The sequence below is a fragment of the Anneissia japonica genome, unplaced genomic scaffold (assembly GCF_011630105.1).
Source record: "Anneissia japonica isolate Jap-2015-1 unplaced genomic scaffold, ASM1163010v1 scaffold287897_len220637_cov155, whole genome shotgun sequence".
Taxonomy (NCBI): Eukaryota; Metazoa; Echinodermata; class Crinoidea; order Comatulida; family Comatulidae; genus Anneissia; species Anneissia japonica.
In genome coordinates this window covers 85,219-99,947 of record NW_022721454.1, presented here as the reverse complement: position 1 = coordinate 99,947, position 14,729 = coordinate 85,219, and the positions used below count along the sequence as shown (strand labels likewise).

Below are 14,729 nucleotides of genomic sequence, written 5' to 3'. Positions count from 1 at the left end.
ATTTTAATTATTATTTGTTTCGTTTATTTTATTATTTCAATAGATTGATTGAAAATAAGCATTGGTTACAATGTTCGAAATAAGCAATGTTTCGAATAACATTGCAGCACGAATATAAGCCTACAAGAGTCACATTTTATGCAATTATAAGTGTAGACCAGGGTTTATATAGAATTGAATACAGTATTATGAGAGCGCAAAAAGCTTGAATTTATTAACATTTCATTCTTTAATTAGTTTAAGTTAGGTTGTATATGAGAATCATGAAGAATATAGTTCTGATAGCGACATTGATTTATTGTTTTAAATTCTGCAATAATAACATTCAGAAGCGAGCTTAGAAAGTTTTAGATAAAAAGTATTTATTAAAGTTTTCATAGGTTTGTTTAAACACCGGTTTGTGTTACCTTACTAATGTAACTTTCATTCTAATTAAAGAGAGCAACTGATTTGTCACTAAAGATTCAATAACAGGCCCTTAAATAGGCCTAATTGCTATAGATCGACATTTAAGTCAAATTTAGGTCGATCTTAATATTTAATATTTTGATGTTAGCTGGGCATTTAATTATAAAAACAAAAACAGTGAAATATTAACATTGTTCTGTGTAGGCCTATATCAATTTCAAACAAATTACAGTTGATATTCGTGTAATTTTTGTATTTTAAATGAACATTACCCACTATTGTTTTCTAATCGGATTAAAATATGGCCGAATTTTGGCCGATATCGAAAAAAGAAAAAAAAGTTTGGCCGAATTTTGCCGTGAGATGGCGTGTGTTTGGCCGTGAAGTCGACTATCTGGCTGGCAGCTGCTGGCAGGCAACCCTGAACTGCTATTCGGATCAACGCCTCCCTCGTGCGAAAGATTAAAATGGGAAGGTAGCCTGCTTAATACTGGGGCTGAATTGCTCACATAGGGCGTAGGTGTTCACAAACTACAACTGCCTTCTTTCTAAGGTTAGTCAGATCATTGACACAATATATTTTACCATAGATAGATATTGGTGTATATTTTAATAAGACAACAAAACCGAATTAATTTTCTGGATGTTAGATAGGTCCAGGCCTCTCTCTAGTCTAGGCCTAGCCCTCATCGCGGCCGAAATAGATATCATTTCAGTAGCTACTGTAGGACGGATAGGGCCTAGGACTATCTTAGATTATTGTTAGTGAATTTTTTTCGTATTATGTTTTCTATTATGCTCGATTTGTTGTTCCTGTAAGTAGTACAGTATGCTCCAACAATACAAATCAATTGAATGAAAACATTTTTTGTTATTAAAACAATCAGAACTCAAATAAATACATTCTGAAATCTTTACTACAATTTAGAATAGGCCTATATACATCTGGAAGCTTACTAATCAAAATCTTAATTTACTACTGTTCGCGTCCGGAATCTTATAATGTCTAGTTAGCTCTACTGTAGCATCGGAAATTCAGACCACAACGTGATTTAACTTCTACCGAAATATGTCCAGCATGCGAAAAAAAGTGAAACCTGTTTAAAAAGTTGTAAATCTTCTGTTTGCTAAAGGTACGGTAGATTGCATTATCCAATAAAGTGCCACCACCGATGTGACGTCATTGTTCATGAAGAATTGCGAAATCACTCGCTGATGCAGAGGCAGTTGGTGATCGTAACATTAAGTACTTTGTCTTGAATATGGCTTATTAAAGTTTATTATTGCACTAACATATTGTATCCTGTGTCGCAGTCTTACAAAAATACATTAAAAAAAATATTCAACAAACATATGATTACAATTGAAAAAAAATAATGCCTATAGAAGTCCTACAGTATATGAAAATGAGATGCAAGGGATTACATTGGAAGCAGAGCTTTTAACATGCAACTATTTTTAATGATGAGATAATTATTTAAAAAAAATAATTCTAATCATAGGGAAAATAGAACTATTTTCTCTATTATCTAATAAAAAACTCTCAAAAACTCAAAAGTAGTGTGCTTTCACATTATGTCGCTGATCAGGTCAAAAGTTACACTACATACTTAGACCCTACTGTAGGCTCTGTGATTAAAGGCCTACTATCCTTTGTCGTACAAACGCTAACACATCGTTATTGTATACAGTCTTGGATATACATTATAGCCAGGTGTTATATATTATAATGTATCTTTGAGTGAGTAAGTTAAAAACTCCATTGGTTTGTTTACTTTATTGATTGTGATAGAAGATTGCCATTAATTGTTCTGTTGTCATGACATTTAAAATTTTATTTACTGTATGTATTTTTGGTGAGTTGTTCAATTATGGACATGTTTTGTACTCCTTGAGTTTTGATGTCTTACTTTGTATAACAACTCGGCAGGAAAGCAGGCTCACAGCGAGCAATTTCTGAACAATGTTTTCACGCTGGTGAAGTTAAGATACGGTACCATATCTCTAGCCACAGCGAATAATTTAAACAAATTTTATGCACGGATTGAGGACGCAATTGTTAATGAACCTCCTAATGAGTCACCTATTGTTCATCCAATAAACAATTACAGTAGAACCCCTCATTTACGAATTCCTGATTTTACAAACGTAAAATCAAGTCATTGTCATAAATAAAGTTCCTATTTCATGTACAAAACACACACGGCGTGTGTGCAATCTTGAGGTTAACCCATATTAAATTTCTTGAATTAATAACTTTTTTATTGTGAGAACGTGTTAAGGTGGCTACAGTAACTGTCTTTCTAAACTTATCACCATTATCATATGTGTATATACTAATGATCTCGTAGCCCAAACATGTATCTGTTTAAATACGCTGATGATACCGTAATTGTAGGTGTAGTACATGGTGGTAATGAGAATGCCTATCGGGAAACCATTGAGGATTTTGTTAGATGGTGTGACACCAATCAATTAATTGTAAATGGCAAGAAAACTAAAGGGAATCAGTAAACAGGTTACCCATTCCAATCAAAATTGATGATGATGTAATTGAAATTGTAATTAGTTATCTTGGCATGACGATTGATGATAAGCTTAAAACTGGGGTGAGCATGGTAAAGGTCTGGTTTCTAAACGTCTCACACAACTATACTGTACAGTATTTCATAAGACAACTTAATTATTTTCGATGATTGTGAAGCTTTTGTATTTGTCAGTTGTTCAAAGTGCAATTTTTTTCTGTTCCGTTATTTGGTTTTGGTTTTGGTTTTCGTTTGGTTTATGCAAACTTCAAGCTTTTAATTAATAAGGCTTGTATAATTAAAGAAAGTATTTTGATTGATAAGGGCCTTGCTACAATAATCACAGATAAGACTAAGAACATTATGTAGCAATCATCCATTTTATACCTACAGTAGAGTAGAATTAGTTAAAATCTGGCATGCATCTAGGCAGCACTCAATGCAGAACTACAGTAAGGCCAAAAAAAATATATACTTGTTTAGCGTCACCGCCCGACCCTGATTTTCTCGCCGCCTCTCATTTTTTTTTTTTTTGGTGAAGAAAGTGATGAAAATCAACAAAAAAATGTCGATAATAGAGGAAAAATCATCTTTCTTTTTCATCTTCAGCACAGGGAACAAGATGTGAAGTGCACCACCATCATTAAAAGTGTGTTTTTTCTGCAGGAAAAAAAAAAATAGATTCCCTCATAGTCACATGTGCTTGTTGACAGAAATCGTGAACGATTTGATCGGTAGTATAGTAGGCGTACACATGTTTTTATTTGGTTTCTTTTAGATAATAAACCATGTTTTAAATATGATAATAATAAAGTACTATGAAGACAAATAATAGGTTACGACCTACGCTTCAATTGGCGGTTGTTTTAGGCCTAGGCCTAGCCTAAGTACTACTACTTACTAACTAGTCCTAGACCTATGGCTAGGCTAGGCCTACCTGGCCTAGGCCTAGCCTAGCACTGCAGCAGTTAGCCTACGGAACCACAATGCCTATTAAAATAAATATTGTACAAACAAATATTTTATGTAAAATTATCTTTTATGGCGATGGCCTTTTTTAAAGATTTGGCTTGGCTCCAATGCAGTTTTTGAAATCTCTAGGCCTACTGTAAGAAGCCTATCAGTAGGGCCTAGGCTAGGCCTACAGTACGCCAGCAAAAAAAATAAATACGCCCCTCCCCTGAAAATTTCTGCACACTCATAATCCATGTCTTATCTTTGCATTTGTTTTAACAAATAGTGTTTATTGTTTTTTGCTCCCTTTCTGTTATTACTGTTCTTTTGTATGTTATTGTATGCGATTGTTGCCAGGAGGACAAAATATATCTGAATCTGAATGTGTCTGTTTTGTGTCTAAATCTAAGATTATTTAATTATTGTTTATCGGTTTAATGTGTATTTATTTACACACATATTAAGCCTATCAATAATTAAAAATGAAATGATACTGTTAATGCAACAATAAGATACTATTTGTTTAATTCATTTTAGATACACTAAAGTAGACCTACACAGAAACATAATTACATACAGACATAATCATCAATGTAATAACTGAAATATAACACTGAAATCACACATATAATTACACACATAACCACCAAGATTACTAAATAATATACGGCCTACATAGTTATTGTGAACTTCCATTTATTTTTTCAATGACAGCCCACCCATTACATTAGCTATACAATTCTACTTGTTCCTATTGCATGTAGCCTTGGCATGGCACGACATTTTCAACATCCACTGTGATATCTATAGATAGATTGTTTTGTAAAAATGAGGGGAAGGGATGAACTCTAAGAAACCTACACACCAGCTGTTTCTACCCTGCTATAGGAAATTTCCAGAACAATACAAATTGACTCAAGTAGTTAAAAAAAAATCATTAATGCTAGTGCCAGCAATTTTGGGATGACAAGCCAAGATCAGCAAATGGTTTCACATTTACCATGTTGAGGCTGGTGTAAAATTTGAATATAAGAGTCAAAGACACCTCTAAATGTCGAGAACTTTTGGACTCATTGAAAGTGCTAAAGTCCAAGACTGAAATATCTCGAAAATTCATTAATGGATTTGAAAGAAACTTTGTAGAATTGTTTGTCATTGTCCAAGGAAGAAATAATTAAATTGTTATTATGATCCAGAGCAGGGTGTGGATATTAGGACTTTTTAAAGGAAATTTTCCAGACCTATTTTTTTCAAAAAATGATGCATCTGAAAACCTTTCTGGAATGGTTTGTCGTGGCCAAGGAAAAAAGAATGCCATTTTGGTGATCGTTCCTGGTTAGGTTGTGTACAGGTGTGCGTGTGGAAACCTACAAAAATGTCACAGACCTAAATATGTCAAAAACTCATCAATGCATGTGAATTAAACTTTATAGAATGGTTTTTCATGGTCCAAGGAACAATGATTGAATGCTTTCAATGCTACCGGATTTCACATAGGCCTAACTAAAAACGCATTTGTGGTCTAGTTGATGATGCCGCTTGGTAACAGACTGGTCCGGTTTGAATGCCGGTGGAGGTTGAGAATCTGTTTTCATTATTTTTTTTTTAGAAGGAAAAGATGAGCGGGAATTTTATACAGGGGAGAAGTATGATGTGGGTGGAGGTATACGCTCTCGGAGTGTGCTCTAGTTTGTAATGTATTGATGTTGTTTTTCAGAGTCTGCTACATAACTGTCATGGTATCACAACCAGAACATTCTATGCATGACTTTGAATGCTGCAGAAATGGAAAAAGAAAATATGCAAATCCAAGGTGCTTTGTAAGTGATGTATTCTTGTCTGTCTAATTATTAGTTGTATAACTTAAATTAAAAAATTGCATGACATGGTAGTGAAAAAGTAAATTTCCAAATAATAAATTGAATTCTATGTCACTTAATAAAATATTACATCTGTTCTTTAAGAAACCATCAAAATAAATAGGTAATGTTGCTCCAAACATTATGGATCAGACCAATTTAAAACTTGATGTTAATATGGACATCCAGTCACTATACTGTAGTTAATTAATTTTATCTCAATTACCATATTTATTCAAATAAACGACTGCTTTCAATAAACAGGTATACATGTACAAATATACTTTCTTGTAATCAAGTCACATATCATCAAAACTGTGTGTCTAATAAATTGGCGGGAATACATTAGGGGCAGATTTCGAATTTCCTCAAAATGCTCCATCAGCAAAAAGCTGCTGTGGGCTGTGGCTTTACTAAAGCAATAATATAATATATATTATACATTCCCAGATAGCATTTGTGGTGTTTATATCATTCCACACCATGATGTTTGGCATATTTGGATTATGGAAAAGCAATTCATGGAGTCAACACCTACCTATTAAACCGTTCACTGACAAATCTAATGGTCTTCGGCGTAACCTACAAAGCATATCACCACTGCAGGCTGAGATTCTCAACAAATTCCAGCTTCCTACACATGGTCACAAACCTACAGTTGTCAAAAGGTACAAGTCTATGACAACAAATGAGGTGCGAGAAAATGTTATTTATTAAATATATTTATTTTTTATAAATGATAAATTAAAGGCTCTCTCAAATAGATGTTTTTTTTAGCACTGTTTTTAACTGTGTGCCATTGAATGTATTAGAGAGATATATTAGCCTATATTATATTTTATGTCTAATCCTTGTTCTACCAAGGACACTTAGACAAAATCATTTTCAACACTTCCATTTAAATTCACTTCCAACAGTAAAAATAGTGATTTACTTCTTATAGGTTCCTATGAAAACTTACAGCATAATTATGTGTCTGTTTAATGTAGTATTGCACTCTGGTTTGTGAATACATATGCTTTCTTATACCCCCTTCACCCTGAACTAGTTCGAAAAACGTTTCTGCCCATTCTGAAAATTTCATGAAGCGGGATGAGGATGGGTTCAAACGTGCAATTTTGGCTTTTACTGCGACACAACACAGTTTGAAATAAGTTCATTACGATTGCAGACGGTTTGTACAACGTTCACACAACTTTTAAAACGGGAAGAGGTTCCTGCCCATTCTGTTCTTAACAAGTTCCAATCCATCCTCAACCCGTTTAACCCTGTTCACAGTAAGTTTCAACCTGTTCTACAGTAGGACGTTTCTACACGGTTCGCACTACGATGTGTCCGTTCAAACCAGTTGATGCTCAGTCTTGCCCATTTGCACTGCGTTCTCAGGCAGTCTTTGGCCTAGTTCAGGCTAGGTGGATAAACCCTGTCAGTTGAGCCAGTCTGAACTAGCTGGCTTATGTCAAGCCGGGCTGTATTCCTATAGTAACTAGGCCTGGCGCGCCACCATGTTTAACTTTTCTAAGTTGGGCTTTAATCGTTGCGGGGGTCTTGCATTGACTTCGGGTGATGAAATGACCAATCAGCATTCAATTACATACGCTGTGAGCGAGCGTACATTACGCAAGCGATGTTTTGAAACAGTTTCCTGGTTACGGTTCATTATTATGCAAATTCTTACCTGGCTAAACCCGCTAGTCTGAACACCCAGCAAAGTTAAACCGGGCTTAACGTTGAGCCGGGCTTAACTCAAGCTTATCTCCAAGTCAGAACGGGGATCTCTGTCATGTTCCAGTCCGATCTGCTGTAATATGACCCATATCTAGCCCGTTCTCATTTCGATTCAGTACTTGCTATAGTACACATGCCAAGGTAACAGAAGAGGCAAGGGAGAGGAACCTCAAAGAAATACATTGATGATTTTCCTGCTGATGACGATGCTGCCCATCTACTCCTGCTGCTGATAAAGACAAAGAGGAGGAAGCTCTAGGGAGTGAGGCACCATCATCACCTCATTCTGAAAATGATGAAGCAGAATCACAGATTCAACAGGGCAAGAAAAGAAGATCCCTCACCCAACATGTTCTAATTCTCCTAGTTCTCCTCTGTTTTTCTTTTTCTTCATGTTCTCTGATCTCTTCATATTGTTGCCCTGCTTCTACTATCAATTGCAGAAAACCAACATTCATCATATTTAGTGTTGAGAGCAATTGCATTTGCTCCATGGTAAAATAATATAACAATTCAGTCAGAGAGTTGATTTCCAAATGAGGAGAGCATCATTAATTTGCGCTATTTATAACAAAAACTTTGCTGATTCGACTGCAAACGGGGTGGACGTAGTTTAAAATGTAGTAGATCTGACTAAAAACGAATTGAACGTACTGACAAGGTAATATAAACGAGTAGATCTGACTAAAAACAGACTGAATGTACTGACAATGTAGTAGAAAGGAGTAGATCTGTATAAAAACTGAGCAAGAACTGTTTAGGACTGAATAGCAACGTATCACAAACGTATAAATTGGTTAACACGGCTTAAGAACGCAGTGAAGACGTAATGGAATGTAGTTAGGTCTGTCTGAGAACGGGCAGGACGCGGTGGAACGTAACAGCATCTGCGTTGGATCGTACTCCTATTCCCCCCGCCCCCCGTTCGCACAACGTTCACCTCGTTTTTAACCTGTTCATTCCATGTTCGCAGTATGGCAATTCCGTTTTCAGTACAGTAATCTCGTTCGAAATACGAACTTACTCAGTCCTATTTTTGGACGGGTAGAACACGATCAAATTTTAAACATGGCTGACGTTCTGGACCACTATTCCCATCCTTGCCCATTCATACCGTTCATACTAAGAGTGTATTTCGGTCTCTACTATGTCCATTCCGTTCAAATCCCGTTCGTCGCCGTTCCACCCCGTTCTCCAGAACGTAGTGCGAACTAGTTCAGTGTGAAGGGGGTATTAGAACCTTAAATGTAACATGTAGTAGATTGTGATAGATGTTGACGATGTACTGTATGTGGTAATTAAACAAAACACAAGTCAATATAAATGAGGTCATAGGTACAGTACTTTGGCTTAATTTAGCTAGGAGTACTAGGCCACTCTGGTCTAGCTAGAGTAGCTAAGTTGTCTTTTGAATATGTTTTTTTTGTTGTTTAACAATACCATGATCCTCACATTAGGCAGGTCTGTACTCACCACAAGATAGATAGATATGCCTGTATATGTGTGTATGACAAGAATCTCAGAAGTTACGGTGCTCATAGATAAAAAAAAAAGATTGTCTTGTTCAGAATTTCATTTCAACTTGAAATTTAGCGTAATTTTGTTTATCATCTTTTAGGAACTTAAACAGAAGTGTTCAACGTGTGCTATTGTTTCAACTTCTGGTCAGATGTTGAACACAAAAGCTGGTCACATGATCAACAATGCTTCATGTATCATCAGAATGAACCACGCCCCCACAGAACATTACAAAGAGGATGTTGGCTCTAGGACTACCATTCGGGTAATATGTCACATGTCAACAGAGAATGTAATGGTGAATGCTGAAGGTATTTTAAGTGGAGATGGCGCTCCAGAGAAAGTGCTGTTTTTTGGCTTAAACGCCAACAATCATAGGTGGGCTAAGATGAATGCCTATAAACTTATGAAACAATTTCCAGATGTTGATTACTATAGTCTGGACAAGTTTGGTGAACTCAATGCAGATATTATATTTGAATTGGAAACTGGCAAAAGCAAGTAGGTGAAGTTAAACTGAATTAAACATTTCAGAGAATAAGTGAAAGTGACTAATCTGAGGACTTCTTTCATAGTCCTTGGATTTCTAGCCCCATTACCTAGAGTGCCTCTTTTGTTTTGGGCGATTTTCTGTAGTAAAAATGTATTTGTTTTCAGCCTGGTTGCTGTACCACCTGTTTTCAACTACTTTGTAGAATGACAGTTATACTAAAATTTTATTAAAATTCAAAAACTCAACATTTTGTAATTGTATGATCAAATTGTTAGATTACAAAGGAAATAAAAGAATTTGTTTAAAAATTGTTATAGTATAGCAAAACTAGTTTGAAATACTGTTTCAATGTGGAATTTTTTTTAAAATTATAAACTTTTCTGTATTCTAATAGTTCCTTTAATTTTCCAGAAAGAATACAAATACGTGGTTGTCGACTGGTTGGTACACCTTTCTTGTTGCCATAGATATGTGTGAGGAAATTGATGTCTATGGTTTTGTCGATGAAAACTATTGCAGGTAGGGCGTAAGATGTATTTCATAGTAAATAAATTTAGTTAACTTAATAGTAAGAGATATTTCTAGGGGGCTACTGTACTATCCCAGTTGCCACCTCTGAGCAGCCATTTGTCTGTGGCAGGGCAAATGTTTTTCCTGTTCTTTTGTTCGCACCACCTAGGTAGAGGGAACGCGACAGTGGCGATGGGTGGATGACCCTCTAAGATCTTGCACTAATTCAAATACAAATTACAAGATGCCATTATTATTATTATTAGGTAAATATCATTTTAATCATAATCATTTAAACCGTTGTCCACTGCAGGGTGTACAGTAGGCCTACCCGGTCTGAAACCATCTACTCCTGTTCTGCGCAATTCTCATCCACGACATGCCTGCAATTCATACAATTTCATCTCTCCATCTGGTTTTATATCATTCCTGACCTTGAGTACCTGTTCTTGAACTCCATTCAGTAGTTATTTTTGTCCATCTATTATCATTTATTTTGGCGAGGTGACCTGTTCATCTCAATTTTTTGGTTTAAGCATTCCACCCAGCCTGTGTGTGTGTTTTTTTTTTGTTTTTTTTTCAGTAGTTGTAAATAATATATTTGTTGGTTGTATCTATGATCTCATTGTTGAGCTTGATGTGCTTGACTTTTGGCTTTTTCCTGTTTATTATTAATCAAATATTGATTGCTTTCTTTGTTTAGCTAATTTAACATTTCCTGTAATCTTTTGGTATTGTCTTTTATGAGCACATTATCGTTGCAAAGAGGAGATGATGTGATTCCCATACAAACGATGTGATTACCTTTCTATTCCAGTCTAAATTTCGGATCATCCCTTACAGTGTAGCATTGAATAATTTAGGTGAGGTAGTATCCCCTGTCTTATTCCTCTTTCAATTACTGATCTTGTTACTATGCAGTATGATTGTTGTTCCATGGTTGTATAGTATATTGTGTTGATGACATTTATATAGGATGGATGTATTTTCTGGTTGAAGAGAACTGCTGGAATTCTGACAGTCAAAGACCTTCTCTTAGGCCTAGTTCAGACTAGGTGGATAAACCCGGCTCAACTCACCGAGTTTATCCACCTGCCAGTCTGAACTAGGTGGCTTATCTCAAGCCAGGCTGTGTTCCTATAGTAACTAGGCCTGGCATGCCACCGTGTTTAACTTTTCTAAGCCGTGCTTTAATCGTTGTTGGGGGGGGGGTCTTGCATTGACTATGACCAATCTGCATTCAATTACATACGCTGTGAGCGAGCATACGTTTCGCGAGTAATTGAAACACGTTTCCTGGTCACGGTTCATTATGATGCAAATGCTTGTGCCTCCTGGCTATACCCGCTAGTCTGAATGCCCGGCAAAGTTAAGCTGGGGTTAACGTTGTGGCGGGCTTAACTCAAGCCTGGCTAATATCCAAATCTGAATGTAGTCATAGTCTCATAGGGTTTGTTAAGGTTTTTGTGTATATCTTATATATATTTGAGGGAAAAGTGACATATGCAATTTTTAGAATCTGTGATATCCTTTCTTGTGGAGCAGTATTGATGAAACAAAAGATCATAACCAATTTCCTGTTAGGGACGGATGTAGGGGACAGACACCCTTTCACCAATCCAATGAGTGTGGGGTGATCAGAGATGATTAACATGTTCTTACATAATTCCAGCGCGTGCCCTGCATTAATGTAACTATAGGTGGATAAAGCTTGGGAAACAGATACAGTAGACACCCTAGGTCAGGGGTTCCCAACTAGTGGCCCGTGAGACATCTCTGGCGCTCGATTGTGTGTTTTGCGGCCTGTGAAAACAAGCCAAAAATAATATTTTCCATTAGGCTTGGGCACCAAACGTTATTTTTTAGCTATTAGTATTATAAATTGTTTAAATACAAAGTATACGGTGTTAAAATTAATTTATAAACACAATGAAGACACAAGCATTTTTTATTAACGTTTATTTACAATTACGTAGGACCTATAGTAGGCCTACTGAACTACGGGAATGTGTGAGATAGGTATAATAATAATAATAATAATATGTCCTTATATAGCGCTTCATGCACAAAGCCGCTAAGCGCTTCACATTACTACCCCGGTCATTGGATCAAACACATACGGAACACATACGTATCATGGGAACGAGCATGGAAAGCGCCACATTAATATTTTATTATAAGCGCAGCTCTCCAATGAGCGCCGCACTGAAGCCTCCAAAAAATTTATAAGGTATATTACTATTCATAGTGTTTACCAAGGACAGTAAACTTAAAAATCTAAATCTTTTGCACTTGATTTTTTTTTCCTGGTTTAATCTCTTCACTCAGTGTCCCTTTTGTCGTGTATTGTACTTTGATGTCATATTGTATTTCATAAAATTTTAAAACAATGGCTAAAAATTCAATTAACCTTAAAATAGCATTACCCTACAACATATAATTTGGATAATCATTGTTTTTTTCAGAAAACATCCCCACAAGAAAACTAAATACCATTACTTTCAGTCTTGGGATAAACCAGATGAGTGTGACTATTACCGTAGTCATGAAAACGCCTCCTTGATTGGAGGTCATCGCTTCCTTACAGAAAAGGCAGTGTTCAGTCGTTGGGCACATTTGTATAATATCACATTCCACTACCCACCATGGAATATCAGTAGGACATCTGAGGCGCCTGTTGTTGATACACCGTGGGTGAGAAAAGTAGAGGAGGAAAAAAGCTTGCCGTTGATGTTATTTCAGAGTTTTGCACAATGGGCATTTGGCTCAATGTATTAGGGTGAGAATGCTTGGAAATGAGACAAGAAGAGGTAATAATGCTTTAAAAAAAATTATGGTGACTATCTACTGAAGTGCTATTTTTTCATTTTTAATGCTCTTAGACACCTAGCTTGTATACTTGCAAGCATAGAAAATCTGTTAATCATCTGAACATCTTTATCTTTAAATTGTTCTTTACTTATAAAATCTCTAGTGATTCACAAAGCATACCCTATACATACTCCAAGTTAAAAGCCAACAAGGTGATCAGTGGCAGTTGTGGAACCAAAGTGAAGTACCATGCTTATTTCCTCACTAAAATTGATTAAAACACTGTCCCTTTATCTTCCTTCCCACCCTTAAAAATTATAGGCTTTTGTAGCACTAGAATCCAGCCAAGCTTAATGAGATAGATGCTGGTTTTCAATTGCTTGTCTTTTATTTATTTTGATATATCTGTATTGCCAGTGTGAAATAAAAAAAAAAAAGGTAATGTCCACACCAAAATGGTGAAGTAGTCAAATTTTAAAAAGTGCTTTAGAAAATGATCTATAATATAATTATGCTTGAAACCGAAAGGTCCACTGATTAATCTCAGATAAGAAAGTATAATACATACTCCAAGTATTGAAATACACGCCATCGTGTTGGGATTCAATATTTCGACATTAATTATGTCATCATCAGGAATGATGATGACATAATTAATGTCGAAATATTGAATAATTATGCTTCACTAAATAAAATTCAAATAATTAATGCAAGTAATAATAGCCTAAAATTCAAAATGCATATCTCAAACAACAGTATTGTGTACAAAGGTGATGCTTATGTTGTGATAATGGTTTAGTTACTTACTATTGATGTTGCACATAAGTATATTCCTTGCAGCACAAACCCAAATATTCAATAAAAAAAAAACCAGACGTAACCAAGCTACAACAAGCATTGATTCTTTGGCAATTTATTCAGTATTCAGAATAAATTAACGTTGAGGCTAGCAAATTTTTGTATATATATATATTTATTAGATATAAATGTGATATAAGAATAAAGCAAATGTACAATAGTAGAAATGACAAACAGTGTCTAAAGTAAGGCAATGGCAAATCCCAACCCAATTTTTGCTGGTCAGAATACAAAAATGTAATACAATATAAAATGCAAATGGAAAAGTGCAACCGTTTAAACCATAACATTTTACCAGGCAATACCCTATAATGTGGGATAATGTGTAGCTTTGTATTCAACTTGTGAGCGACACATTCTGTGAATAATTATTTTTAATTAATTGTCTTCTAAAAATATATTAATATATTTCTGACTAGTGATGCAAGAAGAAAAGGAAAACAGTTTCAATAAGCTGCACATTTAAAAAAAGAAAACATAACTTTCAATTAATAGACTATTAAAAAACACTCTGGATCCAACATCATTCTTAATTTTCATGTTAAGTTTATATTTCTTGAGGCTGTTTTTGTTTGAGTCAAAATTTATCATAATACAATTTGTGCACTGTCATACCCTGAAATAAAGGTAATAATATTAGGATTGCTTTTTTCAAACTTATTGAAAGTACTTTAAGTGGCATTCATGAACTATCTGGCTACGTTCAACAAACCATACTTGTTGTACTGTAATTTTTCTGTTCTTGGATTTTAATGCTTTTTTTTTTATTTGTTACTTTGTATTGTATATTTATTATATTGTATAATGTAATTATAGGATATTCTTCATATTTTATAAATTTATGTATAAATTTAATTATAATTGAAGTAAGATTGACACCTTTGCTTTTGTAAAGTGGAGTGAAGAGGTGTAGTGATGAGGGATGCTGAACAATTACACACAGTGTAGTAGGATCATAGATTTTAAGGTTTTTGTATTTTTATACTGAAGTTTTTTTATATTTTATACTTTAATTAGTTTTTATACTGTCAATATTTAAGAAATCCTTAAATAAATATAAATTAA

General features: G+C 35.0%; 1 protein-coding gene across 1 annotated transcript; it reads left to right on the top strand.

Moving 5' to 3' along the window:
* Positions 1–868: 868 nt before the first annotated feature.
* Positions 869–13,317, top strand: LOC117111551 (alpha-N-acetylgalactosaminide alpha-2,6-sialyltransferase 3-like). The gene is made up of 6 exons (XM_033254486.1): positions 869–961; positions 5,605–5,707; positions 6,197–6,439; positions 9,093–9,493; positions 9,897–10,004; positions 12,461–13,317. The coding sequence occupies exons 2-6, from the start codon at positions 5,624–5,626 to the stop codon at positions 12,771–12,773; spliced, it is 1,149 nt and encodes a 382-aa protein (XP_033110377.1). The 5' UTR covers positions 869–961; positions 5,605–5,623; the 3' UTR covers positions 12,774–13,317.
* Positions 13,318–14,729: the final 1,412 nt, after the last annotated feature.